Genomic DNA, 20,825 nt, shown 5'->3' on the forward strand with positions numbered 1-20,825 from the left:
CTCAATTCAAACTCTTCCGCCTCTAACATGTGACCTTACGTCACAATGCAGTATCCAGTCCTACTCTACTCAAATCAACAAGAAACACAGCAGCGAGTCGAGCACATGCTTTGTAAAATGGTTTCTCGCCTTCTGTAGACGCTTAGAAAACCCTGCAGGGAAAGATGTACACGCGATGCGTTGGAAAACTCAGACTGCTAGCTGACTGGGAGAACGTAAGCTTGCAAAATGCCTTTTTTTGCATGTGTAATTTTTCGAAAACGAACGAAAGACTAGTGAAATGAAACAAAGGACAGTGTTTAGCACACGTAAACAAACCTGCATGCGCAATTTGGAGCTGTTTTGATAATGTTTGATTTAGCCAGAAAGTCCAGCGGCCGTTCTTTCCCGCCGGTCTTCAATTGGTTTCAGTTCAGCACTGGACTGGTGTATCAAGACATTCCATGATTTGAGTGGCAATAAAAAGAATTGCACAAGATTTTCCAACCACACAAAACACCACAATTATTGTAGCTCCTGGAACATTGGTTGTCCCTGAGTGTTACTAGACATCTAGATAAAGATCTGTTCCAGAGGCAATAATTTACATGCTGCATCAGGAGCCTTCAAAAATCTGTCTTGTAGCTATCAGTTCTGTACATCATTTCACATATTTCTCCATGAACTTTTTGTGGAATTCTGAACGTAAGGTATCATTAATAAAGTGTTGTCCCTGAAAAAGAAGAAAAAGAGTAAAAGTTAAATAAACTGGGGCAAAAAAACTGGCCAGTGTATAGAGAAGGCCATGTTGGGAGGTTTCAGTAAAAGAGTAAAGTGAAGTGTACGATAAGCCGATGATCTGGATGAAACATTCTGTCCATTTTGTAGGCATGGCCATAACGGTAGTTGATCAACCTGGTACCCAAGGTCTTTGTTCCCCTTGACCGGGAAAGTATTGCTAGAAAATATTGCCAGACTTCCAGCTGAATTGCGCATGCCCAGCTTTCAGCAGAATGACTTCACGAACTTTTTGGTGTTTTACTTCCAGCCATTTCTGTTGTTTTCAAAACCAATCAAAATCAATTCTGCAACGGAACTTTTGGGAGTCGCTCGTTTCGTCAAGCTTGCATGTTTTCCATCCAGTGATCACATGGCCACTAAATGTTAAGTGAACTAAACTGAATAAGTCAGGTAGAATCCTCTTACTTTCTTTTTCCCGTCATCTCCTTTAGCACAGTTCTTGAACACAACATCGTCATCCCATCTATTTACAAACAAATAGACATATTATGTTTAGTTTTTGAGTGTGATGGGTATTTTCATCTTAAGTTCAAAGAATTTTGCTATAATTTTGATTCCCAAGAGTGATCAATACAGGGCTGCAAATAATTTTTTTCACTTGAAAGGACATAAATTATGTCCTACTAAGACACCATCTTGGTCAGACAAAACAAAATTGTGTTCGGACGTCACCAAAAACAAAAGGTTGAATTTTATTCATTGTTGCCGTAAAATGATTTAGGATCAAAACGTTGTTCGGACATCATGTCCCGCGACCACACATTTTGGTCGGCCAATGTCCAATGACCGACTGTTATTTGTAGCCCTGTCAATATGAAGAATTTTAAAACAGATTTATATAGCACACCTTCTTTTCACTTTGAAATTGCTCTGTGTGTTCAGCAACGGATTTCCAGTCATGATATTTTCCATTCTTATTCTTTCCTCTTCTTCTTTCTTTTCTCTTTCCTGATATGTAACATGGGGTAGTAAGGGAGTTAGGCATGGAGTGGTTGGGTTTGCAATCATGTTTATAAAAGTATTGTAACTGCTAGCCTCTTAAGCCTACATTGTAACTTTACAACTTTTTTTCATACAACCTGCTCAGGGCAATATCAACAGATACTGTAACAAAGGAAGGGCTTCCTTAATTTGCAGCCTCAACTGAGAGTCCACAAGATGGAAATTAAGAGACTTACTTCTTAACTTACTGTTTTTGGCTAGCAAAATGTCAGATTCTGCTGGCCAAAAGTTTTTATTTATTAGTCAAATATATATTGATTTCTATCAAGAACTGTTGACTATTCTGAGTTTTTCACTAGCCAAAGAAGTGAGTAGCAATGCTTAACCCAGTAGCCAACACCTAAATTCTACTAGTCTTTGGCTAGTTAGCTATGGACCATTAGTCTAGAGCCCCATCAGGATCGTGCAAAAACATGTTCAAAACTTGGACAAGATAAAGAGAATGAACTGAGAATCCAAACATAATCGTAGAGAAACACAGGTCTTGAGCACCTATTATTGAGTGTTAACAAGAGAAATCTGACCTTTCTAGCTTCTTCTTGTGCTCGTTCTTTTTTTATTCTTTGCAGCTCAGCAAGAAGTTCTGCAGTGTCATCTTCATCATCACTAAAAGACAATACATGAAGTAATCAGGGATTAGGAAGGACGTGCGCCATGCGCATATGGCGTATAAAGCTATGAAATGGCGCATTAAAAAAGTACTTACCGGGCCTGTGATGCGCCCAAGCCGCAAAACAGCTAGTAAAATATATATTACTTTGTGAAAAGGTTTTTCATGTGTAAAATTTTCAGTTTAATGACGAATAAACAAGCAAAAAACCATGTTGCCTTCGCTCTTTGCTTCGCGGTCGCTTCATTTGACCCCAGATCCTCAACCCGGACTTTGCTTGCAAACAAGGCTCTTGCTCAGAGTTCCATGTGCTTTCAGTTTGTTCGTGTTGTCATCTGTTTCGTCATTCTAATAGGCCGCTTTGAATATATTTACATCTCTTATTAGCCTTATTTGTTTAAAGTCAACATGCATACCCAAAAAGTGTTAAAATTGGACAGCTCTTAGAAAAAATTGTCGACATTTTTCACCACGAACGTCAAGTCCGCCACAACTGAGCAGAATCGTGATCCTGTATAAAACAATGATGAAAACGAAGGTCTGGTGAAACGACCCACGATCAAAGTGTATCTTCCATGCATTCTAGTTCTGAGGAGCGAAAATTTCAGTTCCAGTTCAGAATCTATAGTTTTATCTCAATGAAACTGTTACTTTTGATGGAATAACGAAAAGTATGTTATTTTTATTAGCTATATAAGATCTGTTACTTTGCATTTTCACTTTGCTTGAACCAGTGTGAAATACAAGCAATAAAGAATTACGTAACCGTTGTTGAATTTTTTCCTGGCCCATTCATTTACCCTAATGGCCCAAACGTTTTATAAATGGCCCATAACTTTCCAATGACAGGGGCCATAGGCTCATTTGCCTGTTTTCCTTCCTAATCCCTGAGTAATATAACCAAATTACTTTGTATTTGAGAAGAAAAATTAGCGATGAGAAAATAGAACGACGTTTCGATTATGTTGGGTTCACATCCCGACATCTTTTTTAACGCATAAATATTCTGCGATTGGCAAACACTTAAAAGAAGACCACAAGCCGCAAGTCTACAATGTATAAGACCAGTTTTCTGTTTTAAAGAAATGCCGCACGAAGTTGGACTGCTTAATTTACGAAATGCTCTTTATTAGAAACACAAAGCCGAAACTTAACACGCAATCATATTCTGTGCATGCTAAACTGTTTGTTTAAAACTGAATATGCTTTTACTGCATATTAGAGGAGGATAAAGAGAATAATTTTGATAAGAAGGCTAAGAACACAGTATCATTTTCGTATATCATCGTACAAAGCTGTTTTAAGAAACATGAGAGATGACTCAATTGCCGTAATGTTATTCCATTAAATTCAATGTTTTGCAAATAAAATGTGACTGTGTACTGATAATATCGTTATATCGGGAGGATTTTACGTTCGGTCCGCTAAATTCTCATCGTTATATTGGGAATATCGTTATATCGAAGATCGTTATATCGGGGTTCCGTCCCATACATTTTACTGTAACTTTTGCTGGGACATAGAATATTCATCGTTATATCGGGAATATCGTTATATCAAGGATCGTTATATCGGGGTTCCACTGTATTATAATTTTAACTTGAAAATGATGACATGGCGTCATCGAAACGTCATTCTATTTTCTTATCGTTAATTTTTCTTCTCAAATGTTTCACAAAACATTAACTTTGTATTGACAAAATAAACACATTTTTAGCGTTCAACACTTTGAAGATAATGAAGGAATCACAACCAAATTTCCCTTACTGAAATTGACTAGAAATAATTCATATTGCATCTACATTTTGTATAAAAAATAATGTGATGAGCTTTCAGCTACCTGTATATTACAAAGAAACTCCTAAAGATACTGAAAAAACACTACCACCCTTTTTCAACTGGACCTTTCAATTTATGACCACATATACTTAAGGCTCTTTTTTCCTACATGTATAACCACAAACTGAACCTAACAGAATTTTTGGCTGACTACCTTTCATCGGAGTCATCGTCATCATCATCGTCAACTGGATCATCTGCATCCAGGTTTGAGGGAGGAGGTTGGTCCAGCCGCGGTCTCTTAGGCTGTTCAGCTGTCGATCTACTTCCTTTCTCCTTGGTTCTTTCACGAGCTGCTTGACGTTCACGCTCTTCCAAGTCTTTGCGGAAGTCTTTGCTGCGCAGTTCTTCAACAGTGTCTTGACCTGTTTGCCTGAGGGATAAGAGTGTATGATATAGCAGCTTAGATTCAGTGTTCAGCAAATCATCCATTGCGCTATGTCATGCACCCTTCTCCCCCCCCCCCGAAAACAAGTCATCTCCCCGTTCAAGGAATGACTACATTTTGTGTTCTTAAAACAAAGTATATTTTCGATTAAAATCACTAATTGAATTCTCTGAATTAACTTTCTTAACTTCATGATTGCAACGAAAATTTACGTATGTCACGTTGCCATCTAGCCTGAATTTCAGACATCCCTCTGTGCTCGCCTACTCGCCAGAAGGGACGTCTGAACACATCTGGCTCTAATGCCGTCCGGTGATGTCACTACCCAAAAACCGGGTAGTGATTTTGATTGGTTGATTTAAAAATTACTTGCATAATTATGTGAAATTATGACTGAATTTTACTGCGCGAGGATTGTAATTTGAAAACGTTTGCAAAGAGTTCGAAAGAGTTCACCTTCCCAGAAATGAATTTATTAGTCATTTACCTTGAGTTTATTACTTTCTTAGTTTACATACGGATGAAGAATAGTAATGGAAACCGGTAGGTTTTTTAGTTGGCGGCATTCGTCGCTTCGACATGCAGTGTTTTGCCAAATTTATACGTATTCTGGTTTTGTCAACAAAGGCGCTCGACGCGTTATATGTCCTGCACCCGCGATGAGCCAGTGATTTCTGAACTCAGTGCCCACGGTCAAGTAGGATATTTTTGTATTGAATTCCGTTTCTTGATGCCTCTGTAACCGTCTAAATTGATTCATTTAAGTACTCACGAGTGTGTTGTATTTGTCCGCTGCGTAACATATTATATTTTGATTGCTAGGTAAAGCAAATCAGTTCAGATTAAATCGGTTCCGTAAAAGAATATAGCCTAAAGTCGATTAAAATCTCATTCATTTGTCTCAAGTTTTCAAAAGTTTACTATTAAAACAATTTTATACCCTGTAGTCCTTTATTGAAGCGATTTTTCTTTCACAATTTCATGGCCTCGACAGAAACTTTTCCGCATGAATTAACCCCAAAGCGTAGTGACGTCACCGGACGGCATTAGAGCCAGATGTGTTCAGACGTCCCTTCTGGCGAGTAGGCGAGCACAGAGGGATGTCTGAAATTCAGGCTAGTTGCCATCTTGTATAAAATCAATTCACAAAACAAACTGTGCTTAACTCCAAACATTCACTTATTTCCTACCAAAAACAAGATCTGACAATGCATTCAAATACATACATTCCGAAAAACATTTAATAGCTACAAAAGAAAAGCATATCAACGAGTAAACTTATCATCAATGTACCTGTGTTTTAGTTTTGTGTGTGAAGGCAAGTCACGACTCGAGTACTGTTTTGACAATGCCGAAAGATCTCCTTCGCCCTTTCCGCGGCCACCTTTTGCGGTGTCCCACGTCGGTCTAGCCGCTGTAGTCATAGTTCCACGCTTTCTTCACCTCTAGATGTTTCTTTAGCTCTTTGTAGTCGTCAATTTATACTGAAAAGAAAAGCGTAATCGTCTTCAAAATGGCGTCCCTCTCTTTACGACCGCTGACCAAATGTTCGGTTTTCCTTCGTTGTGTACGAACCACTGATTTGTACCAACAGTCGCCGCACTTACGCATTTGAAAAATTTGTAAACAGAAGGATGTTCGCCGATTTTTTTCAGAAACGATCGAAGCGACTCTGGTACCACTGTCACGGGTCACCCTCATAAAGTCTCCCAATACCTTATCTTAAGGGAATGAGTTGGGGGACAGGGAATGAAAGGGGGTGGGGTAGGGACTAGGGGGTATTAAATGCCTGGAATTACTTAAACAGGTCAACCAGTTTTCTCTGTTACTTTTTTTCACTTGTTGCTCTACAACCTAATGCTCACACAACTGAACATTTTGTGTTTGGTGAATCTTTGAGTGTTAACATTTTGCCTTATATTGAAAAAACAAATTGTAAGGAGGCCCTGCCAGGGTAAATTCCGACAAGCGACATGGCCCAAAAAGTAGCGACAGCACATAAAATAAAATCGTTACAAACGACAACCCTAATGAAAAAACTTAAATTTCGACAAGGACAAGCAATTTTCCTTCAATTTAATTACCGACAGCAACACGAAGTGCGATCAAACAGCGACACGAGACATTTTTAAACTTATATAGACAAGCGACATGGGAACCCCCCTGGCAGGGCCTCTGTAAGGTCAATCTATCCACCAGGCAACAGTCATCAAGGCTGTTCCCTGGCTGCTGAAAGCTGAAAGATTTTTAATAGTACATTAAGCCAGAGAACTTTTTATTATAAATTTTTTATTATGTTTCATCTTGGCTATACAGTTCATCAATTTTTAAAGGAAGGCAAGAAATTCAACAGGTAATTTACTATCCATAAAATAAATAGCTAACAACTCTTTGTCATAACTATAATACATCATTAAATTGGTTCATAAGCTTTCTACAAAATTGTATAGATCTGCCCACTTTTCAATAAAAAAATACAGTGCAACATTTTAATCATTTGATAAATAGCATAACATAATTATAAAATTCACAATTATTTGCATAATGGCATATTGTGTTTCAGTCCCTTGTTGGCATTGTTTCTGCATGTAAATTATTTCCAAGAAATGATCTGTATTTTAAATGTCAAGTTGACAGGTGGTGTAAATATAATGCAAATGCTAAAAATATATGGCAGTCAGTATTGAGAAGTAATATGTTTTGCATTGATTCAATAATAGAAATTAACCGAGATCTCATTGACCTTTTTAACCAACCATGAAAAACTCACAGTAAAATAAAATTTTCAAATACTGCTAATTGCGTTCGACGAAGGAGAGCGCAAGCCTAATTTTGTTTTTGCGTCCTGTGTCTTTTGAGTTGGTATGCCTGTGTACTGTTATGTGGAATGAATCGAGCAGTAATGCGCGCGCAGATGTATGGACACCAGATTGGCCGCCCCGATTGATTTTTGTAGGGGCAAATCTCGGCCGGGAAACTGGTAGCCACAGATGGCAAGATGGCGTCCCAGACGGAGTTTGAAACATTATTTTGCTTGAAAAAAGGGTTAAAAACGTGTGGCCAAAATTGTGATTTTGCCAAAAATGTCATGGAGAACATTAGAAGGTTATCATCATAGGTAGCAGAGTTGCCTTCAGCCACCGAACGTCATAAAAAGAGTGGAAATCGAGTAAGTCAATGCGTAGTTTCGTACGGAGTTTGTTCGTAGGTAAACCAGCGTATTTTCCTGCAATTATATGTTGCACAAAAGTAACTACAAATTGTTAGAATTAAATGCATCGAGAGTGGATATAGTACGGATCAAAATTGTTTTAACACTTCTTTAAATTTGTGATATATCGTTATTCCTAGAAACACTAGACGTTTTGACGAGGAAATCGTTGTGTGAATGCAATATGCGCGTAGTGGATTACTGTGTGAATTATGTCTGTGGAATTTTCAATCAAAGTGAAACTATTTCCAGAAGTTTGTGGAAGTTTAAATCTCGTTTAGTGCCAAACGATAACCGGTCAAGTGAAATAAATAATTATTTTTGTGTATGTTATATTTCATTTATTCTATGTTCTTTTGGCTTGTCACACAATCTTTCTCGCACTTAATATCCTCCTCGCGTTTAGTGAGGTATAAGCATAGTAACTAACTTTGGTTTTTAAAAGGCATACTACTAGTAGGCCGACCATATCGGGTTTTTGCCAGTGCCTGCTTACCTTGGGTCTATTTTACCTATAGGTCGAACGCACTCCCCTAATCTCTGATTACTACTAGTATTAAATGCAATAGGACTGTTAATGCATTCACTGGATGGGCTTACAAGAAGTCGGTAAACTGACTTTGTGAAGTTCTATATTGTGTTTCTCAAACAGTCTTGATCCAAATGTATAAATAGCTCACAAAGAATTCAACATACAGAATTGAAGATAGACGTCCAGTGTTGTGGAATACCAGACAGATCGCTTTCTGATGTATTATCTTTGTGCTCCTTCATATTGAATGATTGTGTGGTTCCAGCAAATATTCAGGTCCACCCCACAAAAGATCAATAGAAATTTCAAAGGGGAGGTAGGTAAAGTGAAAAGAGCCCTTTCATGGTTTTTCCCTTCTCTCCTCCTCCCCTTTTTACGCCTGCCACACAGGCTAGTATGAAGGGAACCTGTGTTTATCTCAGAAATATGTGAATAAAACAGCTGTTTAATCATAAGGGTTTATGATTTTGCTATGGCTCTCTGGGTGCGAAAACGTATTAGGACCTTCAAGAAAATTATGGGCCCCTGGTCATGTCTTGTTTAACAGCTAGAGGGGGTGTGGTAGCACGTAGTTTGTATTTCATGGACAATAATGTCATGCTGAAAATAATGCACAGCTACAACGTACTCTCTGATTACATGTTCCACTCCTTATCTGACATGACGGATTAGTCAATAACAAATGACCTTTGAACCTTTATCCGTAGAGCCCTTTCAAAGTGCCTTCCAAAACAATGTTTGGTAGAGGATTTGCATCACAATTGTCTTTAAAAGGATCATTAATAAAACACACCAATGCTTGATGTGTTAATTTAGGTACTTCATCTTGGAATCCATCTAATTCTTCCAACGAGCTCGTTCTTGAGGAGTCCAAATTAACATGTTGCGGCAAATTAGTGTCCAAAAATTGCGTCAAAAGGTCATGAACTTCTGTAATCCCAATGTGTGAAACAAGATTTCTTAAGTACTGTTCCAAAGCTTCTCTTCTTGACTCTAAAAACCGCGAGCTTGTGTTTAGAGGTTTTGGTAGTTTCTTTGATGGGAAGTGCAGATGATCATGAACAAATTTTCCCACTTGTTTGTTAAAATCGTAAAATTCGCTGTAACGTTTCTCACTTGTAACTTCACGGCCGTTTGGTTTTGTGATGTGGATTTCATACACCGTATATTCCTTGTCCTTGAGTTTTCTGAACCGTGGAATCGACAAAGCAATCATTCTTTATGGTGCGTCGGATATCATACTTCGAACATGACTTGCAACACTCCGACAACTGTAGCCACAACAGCACGTTTCGAGTTTTATACCCCGTGAGGCACGCAGAAAAAACCCACCCCTACCCTGAAAAGTCTAAAGCCCGAATCCATGGAGTGTGGGAGGGTGGGTGAGTATTGTCAATAACATTCTTGATCGGATATAAAAGTCATCTTATGACCGAGAGTGGAATTTCTATTGAAGCAAATAGCAAATACATCTAGAAAAATACAAATTATTTCATTTCTAGTTTACCAGAACCAGCAATCAAAATTAGATCGTGTTTTCACTGAGGGCTCCCCTGTTAGTAATATTTGTGGTATGCGGTCGCCATACTGAGGACAGCGGGCTCAGATTACAAGTTCGAAGGAAGATTTGGGCGGTAGTGTGATGTGGATATGGTAGGGGTCTTTGTTTTTATTTTATGTTGAGAAGATCCTCGCTATGCAAGCGTTCAGGTTCCGAATAAGATAAGTAATATGTTCTTTTATTCATGTTGTGTCTTGCAGCACAGGCTAAAGTCTTCCCAGCGCGAGAAAGTCAGGCAGTTCATCTCTTTCACTGAGACGAACGAAAAGACTGCAATAAACTGCCTTAGTCAGAATGATTGGAGATTGGATGTGGCGTCAGATAGTTATTTTCAGAATCCAGAGAGATATTACATCGATACGAAACCTTTGATAGACAAGAAAAAGCTTTCGCACTTGTTTGATCGCTACAAAGGTAGGCCAGACACTTGACTTACGACTTCCTTGATATAAAGCTAGTGTAGATTTTGTATTAGCTTTTCGAGAAGTGTTAGCTGGTTTTTTGGTTTATTCCATGTTTAATTGATATTTTAGCAGCTTATCTCATTCTTCACATTGGGTTGTTTAACTTTAAGATCTTTGTTTTGAAAATCTTATTTTCAGTGTTAACATTTCCGGTATTGTAGGTTTTGATTAACATGACTAGACAAGCTTACATACATTTAGACTATGTAAGCTTATAGCATGATTTGCATTCTGCGTAAATTATATTCTAAAATTCTTTTTTGTGGAATATGATTGCCTGTTGATCACAGCAAGGTTCCCTGGTGGTTTACACAGGATATCTTGCATTACATTTTAGCTCTAAAAATTTGAACTTACTAAACCCAAACTGTTGTAATGTTAGATGTGTAATTGATAACATCAACCAGCTTTAAATCTCACACATATTACACTGAAACACGTACTAACTAAAAATTGAACAATGAAAGGACTTAACAGAAAGCCACTGTACAGAACATATGTAATACACATATAAAAATATTATGTTGATGTGCAGAATAGCTAGCTCTAAGCTGGCAGTTAGTTCTCTAGTGTAGAGCTGTAACATTGTGTGGCCTAGCATTTACAGTGCCATAAAGTTACCAAGTGCAGTTTAACCTCTCTTACAGACACCTCTATTATACAGACACCTTCTTTTTACAGACAGTTCACCTGGTCTGAAAGTGACAAAAATTCATATAAACTCTCGATCTACCTCTGTGATACAGACTCCTTCATAATAAGACAGTCTTCCCTTTCCCTTTGCTGTCTGTGTTATTGCGGTTTTCAGTGAAATGCGAACTCTGATATTCAAAATCCAACTAACGATTGCGTTTTTCGCTGCCGTCAATCATAATTCTGGGGACAGCCAACGAACCATTAAAAACAGAAATAATCAAATGGATTGAAATCTACCAATCACAGCTGACAGACGTGACCTTTTCACCTCGTTGAAGTGTGCTCCTGTTTCCTGAGAGGTCCACTAAGATGATTGACGGCAGCAAAAAGCGTAAACCATTGGTCGAGGATTGAATTTTAGAGTTCGCCTTTCACTGAAAACCGCAATAAAGAGGTTCAACTGTATGACCTCAGAACCTACTGGATGTTCCCATATTGTACAGTTCAAGAAAATATCCATAGCTTATCCTAAAATTCTGTGGAGGAGGGCAGTTTTTAGCTAAATGAGAATTTCCAGAGGGGTGGACACATGGATGTAAAATCAAGAAACCTTCTGTGGGAGGGGTATGGATATTTTCTGGATCACTAGAAACTGTGCGGCACAGTCCATCCTGTTTAAACATGTTGCATTGATTTGGATACAACAGTCTGTTTGACCAGGGTATGAATAACAATTTTTAGTCGTAAAATCCAATATGGATCACTTTTTTCTACACTGGTTACATTTATGTTTCATTTTAATGTGATACTTTATTTTCAATTTTTCCTTCCCCTTCGGGCCTCTTTCTGTTCCCTTCTGTTTTTTAGTTATATAATAATTTTTGACTTTTCTCCGGTTTTGAAGGAAATGGATAATTCACAACACTTTGGTAACTGTGCATATGTTTTTAAGTACAATTGATAGTACTCAAAGACATATACACAGTTACCAAAGTGTTACTGTAGCTTGCAGATTTGAGTTGATCACAATTACCGGTATAAACCATGATATTAATTACAGGCTTATATTTATAAATTTCATAGTGCACATGTTTTTCTTCACTGATAAAGAAATGGAAACTATTTACTCTAGATCCAACTGATGATGATAAAATCATGGCAGAAGGAATCGGACGATTCTGTGAAGACCTCAAGTTAGATCCTGCTAGCCTTAAAGTACTAATAATTGCTTGGAAATTTAAAGCTGCAACACAGTGCGAGTTTACAAGAAAAGAATTTACTGAGGGCATGGTAGACCTAGGGTAAGCTATATTACAAGTACACTTAAATAATATTGTGGTATGTGTTTTATTTATAGTATTGTGGAATGCTGTTGTTATTAGTGTTTGTGCAATTAGGGATGTTTACATTAATTTTGTAGCATAAAAATGTGAGAAATGGGAGCAAAATCCTGCAAAAAAAAAAAAAAATGGGAGCAAAATCCTGCAAAAAAATGTCCCAATATTTTACATTCAGGCCAACAAGGACCGCAGAGCAGGGGGGCTGGGGGGGCTTAGCCCTAAAGCCCCCCACTTCAAGTCACCAGTCAGTCCCACCCCCTCCCCCCCCCCCCATAAGAAAAATGCTCCGCATTCCCTGGCCAAGCACATAAGATCAATTTTTGGCCCAATTTTTCTTTCATCACTTTTCTGCACTGCCAGCTATAAGAAGACTTGCTATGCAGTGTAATTAAATGGATGTACAGATCAATAGCATAATCAAGGGGTACAAAGGCGTAACATAGGCAAAAAGAAATCACTTTTTAAAATTACTTTTACATGGCTTAAAACACCTTTCCTGAACTATTGAAATGCTCAGGACACAATTTTTTGGGTTTTTTGTTGTAAATACCAAAAAAATCCAAGAAAAAAACATTACCCATAATGCATTGTGGGCATGGTCGATTTTAATTTTTTAGTCAACAAGGCAATTTTTAATGGCAAATTGTTTAACAATCAGGTCAAATGTAGTATTCTTTTTTGTTAGCATTCTTCTTTTCTTTCTTTTTGTTTCTCCAAGCGCCTATCGAATATTTATCAGTGTTTCCCTCCATTTCCGATCGTCAAAGACACTGTCACGCAACTGGTCACGTTTCTAGGAAACCCACGTGGTTGAATTCAATTGTTTGAGCCCTGTAGTCTCTGTTAGGCCCCCCCAGATATGGCCCAATGTTTTCGAAGGCAAAGCGTTGAAAATGGAGGGATTTTGCTTCGAGTTGAAGCGAGATTTTCGTCCCAGATTTTGTGTAGCAAGTGAACTTCTTGTTTGGTTCATGTTACACAATGGAGGATCGTTCACTTGTGTTCGGGGTTCGAGGAAAATGAAAATATTGTCCGTTCAAAGCAAAGAAAATCGAAACAGACTGTACAGTCATGCTTATCAGCTTATGAGAATTGTTTGCGCACAGTTTCACGTCTGTGGAACGTTTAACTTCTCGGGGAGAATGAAAATAAATGAGCAAGTAAGGTTAATTTTGGAGGAATTTGAGCATGTTACAAAGTGTTCGGGGATGAATATTTTTTAAGATATCGCTGGAGCGGCTCAACGTATGGTGTTGAAATTACTTTCATGTAATTTGTGTGTTATGAGAATTGTTCGGTATTTTTTTGAGAGCTAAAGGACATTTCACTGATGAAATTTTAGCGTAACAGTGTGTTGCTGTAACTGCAAAACTAAACTGCGTTACAAGAGATGTGTTGCTGTAATTATATTGATTTTATTCCATAGAGAGCTGCTATTAACTTTATTTGTACCTTGACAAGTACCTTAGACATTATTAAAGATGTTTTTAATAGCATTTGAAGTTTCTGCTTGATTTAAGTGAAACAATGTCGTAAAGTTTGCAACGCGCGGTATAATTATGTTACGCGTTACATTCCAAAATGGCGCTTTTTCCACTGATCGAAAAAATATATATATTGCATCTTGTTCGATTTTCTCAAAATAGTCTGCTGTGAATAATCTTTATTAACCTGGGAATCTTTCTGCAAATTTTCAGCTTTTTGTAGCAAGGCATTTTTAAGATATTCCCATTTCAGTGTTCACATATGCAAATGTACCCCTCAATTATGCTATGGATCACATACTCTGAACAATCAGTGAAAATGTAGTTATTGAAGATGATAATGACACAGTTTGACTTTTCTCAGAATTGTTATTTGTGGGCTTTGTACAGTTTTTTGAGTTGATCTGAGATAAAGTATGATGTCATGTTTTCTTTGTCTCCTTTTCCAGTTGTGATTCAATTGACAAACTCCGGACTAAGCTTCCCAACATAGAGGCTGATCTTAGAGATAATGCCAAATTTAAAGATTTATACCAGTTCACTTTTAGTTTTGCTAAAAATCCTGGCCAGAAGAGCTTAGGTAAGATTCATAATTTATTATTATTTTCATGACCCTAAGGAATAACGCCCAAATTTTTTTCCCTATTCACCCTACCATTCAGCCAATAAGCTCATACTGTCTTACTCGACACTCCTCTCGGGCATGCCAATAGTGTAAGACACCAGTATTATTTAGACTGTTAGTGAAAACCTTTTCTCTGAAAGGATCATTATGTGAAAAAAAGGTTTGAGATGAGAGACGAAATTGGGGCGAGTTTTTATTTTTTATTTTTTATTTTTTTATTTTTGCCACAGAAACAAAAAATAGAATTATGAAAAAAGTAAATAATACAAATCAATACACAAGATAATAACGAATATACAAAACTACAATATAATATAAGATTATTAAAGATAGAAAACAAAATGACGAGGCGAACCTAATAAAAAACCATGGGGCTTGTAAGCTTAGGTTCCCTCACAAGAAAAACCAGATGACTGACTCAGGTAAATAAGTGAAGGTGAAGTACAGCAGACACAAACTCCTTTTTTGTCTTTTCTTGTTTTTCGCTAACTGTTTTGCACTTGGGCTTACACTCACAGGGAATTGACACTTCTTAAATTTATAGTCAAGTAAATGGGTATTGCAACTTTAAGAAGCCTAATAATATTAGGCGTTGATTGGGTAACATATCTTGTTAGGGTGTTAACTTTTTATTTCGTTTTGATAGTAGCTTGAATGTAGTAACAGCTAAAAAATAGTTGTCATTTTTTGTAATTAATTTATTTAATACAATTTGACTTTGCAGACTTAGACATGTCCATTGCTTATTGGAATATAGTCCTTGAAGGAAGATTTAAATTCCTTGATATTTGGTGTGAGTTTCTCCTGGTAAGTTGGGTGTGTTAGTAAACCAAAATTACAGAGCTCAATACAGTGAATGAATGGTAATTTGCAGTTGCTTTAGTTTTGCATTACTACAATAATTTATGCCGAATAAGCATTAAAATATAATTTATTATAGTTATTATTATTATTATTATTATAATTATTATTATTATATAATTATTGATTGGTTTAAAAGTCTTGAGCCACCGTCTCAAGCTTCATGCCAGCATCATGTATTAACTTTGAGTTTTGATTGTTTTATTGCATTGTCCAAGTTTTTTGTAATTGTAATGAAGATGGAGAAATATGCATACCGGTATTTTTATTTTCAGCTACATCATAAAAGGGCGATATCCAAAGACACATGGAACCTCTTGTTAGACTTCAGTAACATGATTGAGGATGATATGAGTAATTACGATGAAGAAGGTGAAATACTTACATCTGTGTACTTAATATTGGCCGTTTTTGTACTAGAGACCAGTTACCCGTCTAGACGAGCTTCAGCAAAAATTTTGTTGCTCGTCTGGTTATGCGTTTCTAGTATATAGACGGGCACAAGACGCATTACGCGTCTAGACAAGCTTCCTTTCGTTATCTGTCTTTCAAGACGCATTTCGAAAAGTAGCTCGTCTAGATGCGTAACGCATCTTGTGCCCGTCTTTATACTAGAGACGCATAACCAGATAAGCAACAAAATTTTTGCTGAAGCTCGTCTAGACGGGTAACTCGTCTCTAGTATAAAAACGGCCATAAATAACCCATGATGATTTAAAAAAGAGAGAAATTTATATTCAAGATCCACCCCACGTAAGGGGAGTTGGTAGAGAAGTAAAAGGGGTCTCATATTTTTGACATTGTATTTGTAAGACATGACCAAATCACACAGGTTGAAGGAAGTAAGTCTTTGTATAAACAATAAGCATTGACCAAGCCTTGTTCAATAAAGGAACTCACCTTGAGTGACCAACTCAAACATGGATCCCTGCTTTACAAGCTTCCTTAAGGCCCGTTTACACAGGCGATTTTTGTCACGCAACTCAATGCAAGTTTTGTCGCGCCGAAGTTGCATCAAGTTTCGAACAGGTTCAAAAATCCTGCCATATCGCAGCGATTTTCTTGCCGCTAGTTTTCACGCGTGCAAATTCGCGGCGATTTCATAGCGATTTTATCGCCGCGACATAAGTTGCATGAAGTCGCCGCAATAGCGACTTGATGCAACTTCGGCGCAACAAAAATTGCATTGAGTTGCGCGACAAAAATCGCCTGTGTAAACGGGCCTTTATAATATTGACACCTCATTGTAATGATCTAACAGAATCTTGTTTGTTTGTTGTTCTTTTGCAGGAGCTTGGCCTGTATTAATAGATGAATTTGTAGAGTATGCCAGACCTAAAGTCACAGGGAAGCAAACAACTGTATGATAACATCTCAGCTTACATAAGGAACATTGCAGCTGGAACATGGGCTGCCTGTGGTCGTCTTTTTTATAACAGACCAGCTAACTGAAACCTTGTCATTTATTTTTCATGAAGATCTCAGTGACGACTGTCTAGAATTTAACTGTAAACCCTTAAAACAAAAGCCTTTATCAGCGGACTTTACAAGGATGTTTCATATAAATGGCAATCTAAAAAATGACTGTAAAGATATCTATCTTGTTGCAGGATGTATATAATGGTGACCAAACCAATATTTTCATACGAATTTTCTTGTTACAATATTGTTACGTCTAGATGAAGTGGCCTGCCTTCTTATACAATCCCTTTCTCTTTGTAGACATGTAATCTACTAGATTTTTCTCTCACTTGATGAGCCACTCTTTGTAAAGTTTTTAGTTAAATTAATATAGGAGGTACCCCACATCATCCCAACTGTAATGAAAAACTATTACCTCTGTGGACACTGTGAAAGTTAAGATTGTAGTGGTAAACAAAAGTAAATGAACTTTTCTACCAGTTTTGTACTTTTTACTTCATGATGCTTCTCATTCTCGTCTCCAGAGCCCCTTGTCCCTCTTAGCCAGCAGAGCCTGAAGCACGAGGAACAAGTGGCTCTTGGGGCACATGATGTGATTGCCTGTGCCCCAGGCCTCTGTTTGCTAAGGTGGGACAAACGGCTCTGGGGACGAGAATGGATGTTTCTTACACCAGGACCTATTGTAGAGTTAGCCTCTACCCTGGAGGGGGCCAGGAGGGCAGGCAAAAATGGGTGGGAGGGGGGAAGAGGGCAGGAGGGGGATTCCCAAGGTGGTGGGAACCAAGAGAAATTGAAAAAAAAATCACATTTCGTTAGATTTTGCAAAAGAAACCAGACAAAGAGAAGGGAACCACAACGGAAAGGTGAGGGAAGTGGGAGAAAGGGGTATGGGAAGGGGACTAAGAGGTACGGGAAACGGGAGGTCGAGACCCCCTGTTCCAGGTGTTTGGTTAGTAGGAATAAGAACAAAGAACAGTGAGTCGAAAAAAGACAAGGGGTTCTGACTTAACCTCTCCTTTTAATTTTTTTTTTTTCACTTGCTGTTTATTTGTGCAGCTCCTAAGGAACCAAATGCCTGGAACAGACTAAAATATGCAGGCCCCAGTTGTTCGAAGGATTGCATTGCCCATGCTTTGAACAACTGGGCTCGGCGGGTTTGCAGTGATGTAGTTATTGTTTTTCTTAGGACTCTAGAATTGCAAGATAGGTCAAACAAAAAAAAATTGTCAACATTTTGAAAGCCAAATAAGAGAGGAGAGAGTTGCTATTGGCAAGTGAATGTTTTGTAGTGGGGGAATTTTGTATGGATCTCAGCTTCCAAGACTCAAGAGGCTACTCAAGACTGACTCAAAAGACGACTGGGGACGGGTCAGTGCATCTGCCATGTTGATGTACACCAACATGGTTAGACTGTTCACAGTCTAGACCACAAGCAGACCACCCTATGTGTTCGTAGTTAAATATTGTTGGTGACATAAGACGAACAAAAGAAATTTTGAAATCTATAGGGCTACTGAAATAACAATAATTAACCACGAACACATAGGGTGGTCTGCCTGCGTCTAGACCCTGTTTACTCAGATCATTGAATGGATGAAAAGAACTGCAAGTGAACCCATCCACCTCCCTTCATGCATCATGCTTGGTTTGCTTGAATTGAAATAACTCCAAGATAATAATATATAGACTGGTTGGTATTCTTTATTGTCACTTGTCTGTGTGATTATGGTTGTAATAATCTAACTCAACTCTTTTCACAAGCATCTTATCTTATATTCACTCCTTACAAAACAGAATATGCAGCATTGACAAGTGAAGTGAAAAACAGAAATGTCTCTTCAGTTTGAATTCATTAAATACAAAACAAATACGTTATTCTTTGACCAGTTTGTTTGTTGAGTTTCAAATACTGTGTTATCATCTACCAATTCTTTGTACAACCCACTCTTGCTGACACAGTGGACATCTGTTATTTTGCACGACCCACAGCGACATACAGCAGTTATGAAATGAGTGATTGCACTCTCCCCAGACAACTGGAATTTAAAAAATTGATAAAAACATTTAAACATTTTGATCAAGGCTACAGAGTTTTGCTTTTACTGGTAGCTTATAAGAAGTTCTTACTTTCCCTCTCAGATTGTCAAGTCAGGAGTGAAAGATTCAAAAGTAAATGGTGATGCAAAAATTGGTTACAGGGCACAAGTTTTTGTGTGGCCACTGTAAAATAATAATAATAATAATTTTTAAAGAGGAGGCTCCCGTCACAAAAAGTAGTTTTCAGGGAGGTCCTCAAATAAAACTAATTACAAGGTTAAAAATCTAGTTAAAAAGGTAAAAATATAAAATTACAAGTATAATGTTCTAAAAATTAAGAATAATGTTCTAAAAATAAAAAGCTTAAAGTACTTTACAGGCCCTTTGCAGAATCTGGTCACATGGCATAAAATCAACCATGTTGGGACGTAAGTTATGCAGTGTGACATTCAGAAAAAGAAAGTGGAAGCTTAATAAATAATGAGAGATGGTAGATTTGTAGCTCGGTGAATAAATGAACAATGAACAATGAACAATGAAATGTTACGCAAGCGCGGGGCAAAGAAAACAAAAACTGAGTCCCTGACGGGACAGCCCAACTGGTATCTGGGAGGCCATGGGTTTGATTCCTGTTAGTCACTCCCCCTTCCTCCTGAGAGACCCTCTTGGGTAGGTAGAGCTGTAATAATGTGTTAGTTTCCATGACCAGGTTTCATCCACTTGAGGAGTGGTTAGCCTGGGAAGTTTCACCTGTGCTCATTAACCTTAGGAATAATGTTACCACCAGGCTTGCACCCCACCCATTTTGAAATGGAGGCAAATGGTAACTCGGAAATGGTCTATTGATCATTGGCCTAACATAACTGTAGCTGGTTCAATTTTAAGAGGCTTTGGGTATGATGCAACTACAGGTTATAGGATTGACCCCAGGTCTCAAACATTAGTGAAGTTTAATTGGGACTTGACCCTCAATAATGGTCTACAAAAAACAATATAAGTCAGAGTTATTTACCAACGCATTCCTCTTGTTTGTTGTCTGACTGGCATCGAAGGCAAGCATCTGCAAGAAAGAGAACCATGAGGAACTTTACCAGATGTTGGAGTATCAAACAGTTTTCACTGCATGAGAGGAGGCCAAGGATGATCTGCTCAATTTTCCAGAACAACAGTTGGTAATTAAGCCTGAGCATTGATATATTTGATGAATGAAACTTGCACAATTCACAGATGGTCAGAGAGAATGAAGTGTGTACAGGACACCAATATTGCTTGTACAGGAATTTATAATGATATGCATTGCATTATTAAGTACAAGATGCATTTATTAAGTAAACTTATCAAGTTACTAATTTACAAAAAATAATAATTGTCTCATATGATCAGCTAGTAGTTCTGACATGGTATTTAAATTAAGTCATCGATTGATTAGTTGATTGATTGACTGACTGATCTGATTAAATGACTGACTGACTGATTGATTGACTGATTAACGATAGACTGATTGATTGATTGATTTATTGATTGATTGATCATGGACTTATTGATTGATAATTTGTCAATGATAGATTGATTCACAGAACATCAGTCGTGTTCTTGCCTTAATTTCATAAATGTCTCAGAAACAAATCAATCTTAAATCATGGCAATAATATGCCGGTACTGAACATCAGAATAAAATAACTCGGAAGAACAATAAACCACGTTAAGCTCAGGCGTAATTTCATCTGACATAATAGAAAGCAAAAATTCCACTGACCCATCACTTGCACCCGGCAAATAGCACACGTATCACATTCCACATCCCACGACCACATGGCCACGGCATTCCATTTCTTTAAAGTAAACATCTTCTGTACTCCTTGCTCCTTAGAAGGCGTGCTTTCTTCCATGTTCACATCTTGTTCCTCAAGCGAAGTTTCGGCGGCCATCTTGACTATCCCAGAAGCCACTGCTTTGCTTTGACAACAAAAAATTATTTTATCCCCAGTGGTGCCCCCACGAGTTGTGTTGTCACGAAACAGCTAAATCTTGTA

The 20,825-nt window shown here is 37.7% G+C and overlaps 4 protein-coding genes across 4 annotated transcripts; 1 reads left to right on the plus strand and 3 right to left on the minus strand.

Annotated features, from left to right (window-relative positions):
• Nucleotides 1-404: 404 nt before the first annotated feature.
• On the minus strand, nucleotides 405-6,151 carry LOC144662163 (protein CWC15 homolog). The gene is made up of 6 exons (XM_078522917.1): nucleotides 5,913-6,151; nucleotides 4,386-4,604; nucleotides 2,307-2,388; nucleotides 1,628-1,728; nucleotides 1,186-1,243; nucleotides 405-712 (listed from the first exon to the last, which is right to left on the minus strand). Exons 1-6 carry the CDS (start codon nucleotides 6,041-6,043, stop codon nucleotides 641-643), a joined length of 663 nt encoding a protein of 220 aa, XP_078379043.1. The 5' UTR covers nucleotides 6,044-6,151; the 3' UTR covers nucleotides 405-640.
• Nucleotides 6,152-6,961: 810 nt separating this feature from the next.
• LOC144661983 (sorting nexin-24-like) lies at nucleotides 6,962-9,664 on the minus strand. Its single transcript, XM_078522717.1, has 2 exons — nucleotides 8,379-9,664; nucleotides 6,962-7,414 (listed from the first exon to the last, which is right to left on the minus strand). The coding sequence occupies exon 1, from the start codon at nucleotides 9,576-9,578 to the stop codon at nucleotides 9,060-9,062; it is 519 nt and encodes a 172-aa protein (XP_078378843.1). The 5' UTR covers nucleotides 9,579-9,664; the 3' UTR covers nucleotides 6,962-7,414; nucleotides 8,379-9,059.
• A 307-nt stretch (nucleotides 9,665-9,971) lies between these two features.
• On the plus strand, nucleotides 9,972-17,234 carry LOC144662903 (DCN1-like protein 1). The gene is made up of 7 exons (XM_078523839.1): nucleotides 9,972-10,015; nucleotides 10,124-10,337; nucleotides 12,156-12,324; nucleotides 14,297-14,427; nucleotides 15,197-15,279; nucleotides 15,609-15,705; nucleotides 16,624-17,234. Exons 1-7 carry the CDS (start codon nucleotides 10,013-10,015, stop codon nucleotides 16,698-16,700), a joined length of 774 nt encoding a protein of 257 aa, XP_078379965.1. The 5' UTR covers nucleotides 9,972-10,012; the 3' UTR covers nucleotides 16,701-17,234.
• A 1,206-nt stretch (nucleotides 17,235-18,440) lies between these two features.
• On the minus strand, nucleotides 18,441-20,750 carry LOC144661987 (RING-box protein 2-like). Its single transcript, XM_078522720.1, has 3 exons — nucleotides 20,549-20,750; nucleotides 19,805-19,852; nucleotides 18,441-18,791 (listed from the first exon to the last, which is right to left on the minus strand). The coding sequence occupies exons 1-3, from the start codon at nucleotides 20,718-20,720 to the stop codon at nucleotides 18,673-18,675; spliced, it is 339 nt and encodes a 112-aa protein (XP_078378846.1). The 5' UTR covers nucleotides 20,721-20,750; the 3' UTR covers nucleotides 18,441-18,672.
• Between the last annotated feature and the right edge of the window lie 75 nt (nucleotides 20,751-20,825).

Source organism: Oculina patagonica, chromosome 8, assembly GCF_052425735.1.
Source record: "Oculina patagonica isolate OP01 chromosome 8, crgOcupat, whole genome shotgun sequence".
Lineage (NCBI taxonomy): Eukaryota > Metazoa > Cnidaria > Anthozoa > Scleractinia > Oculinidae > Oculina > Oculina patagonica.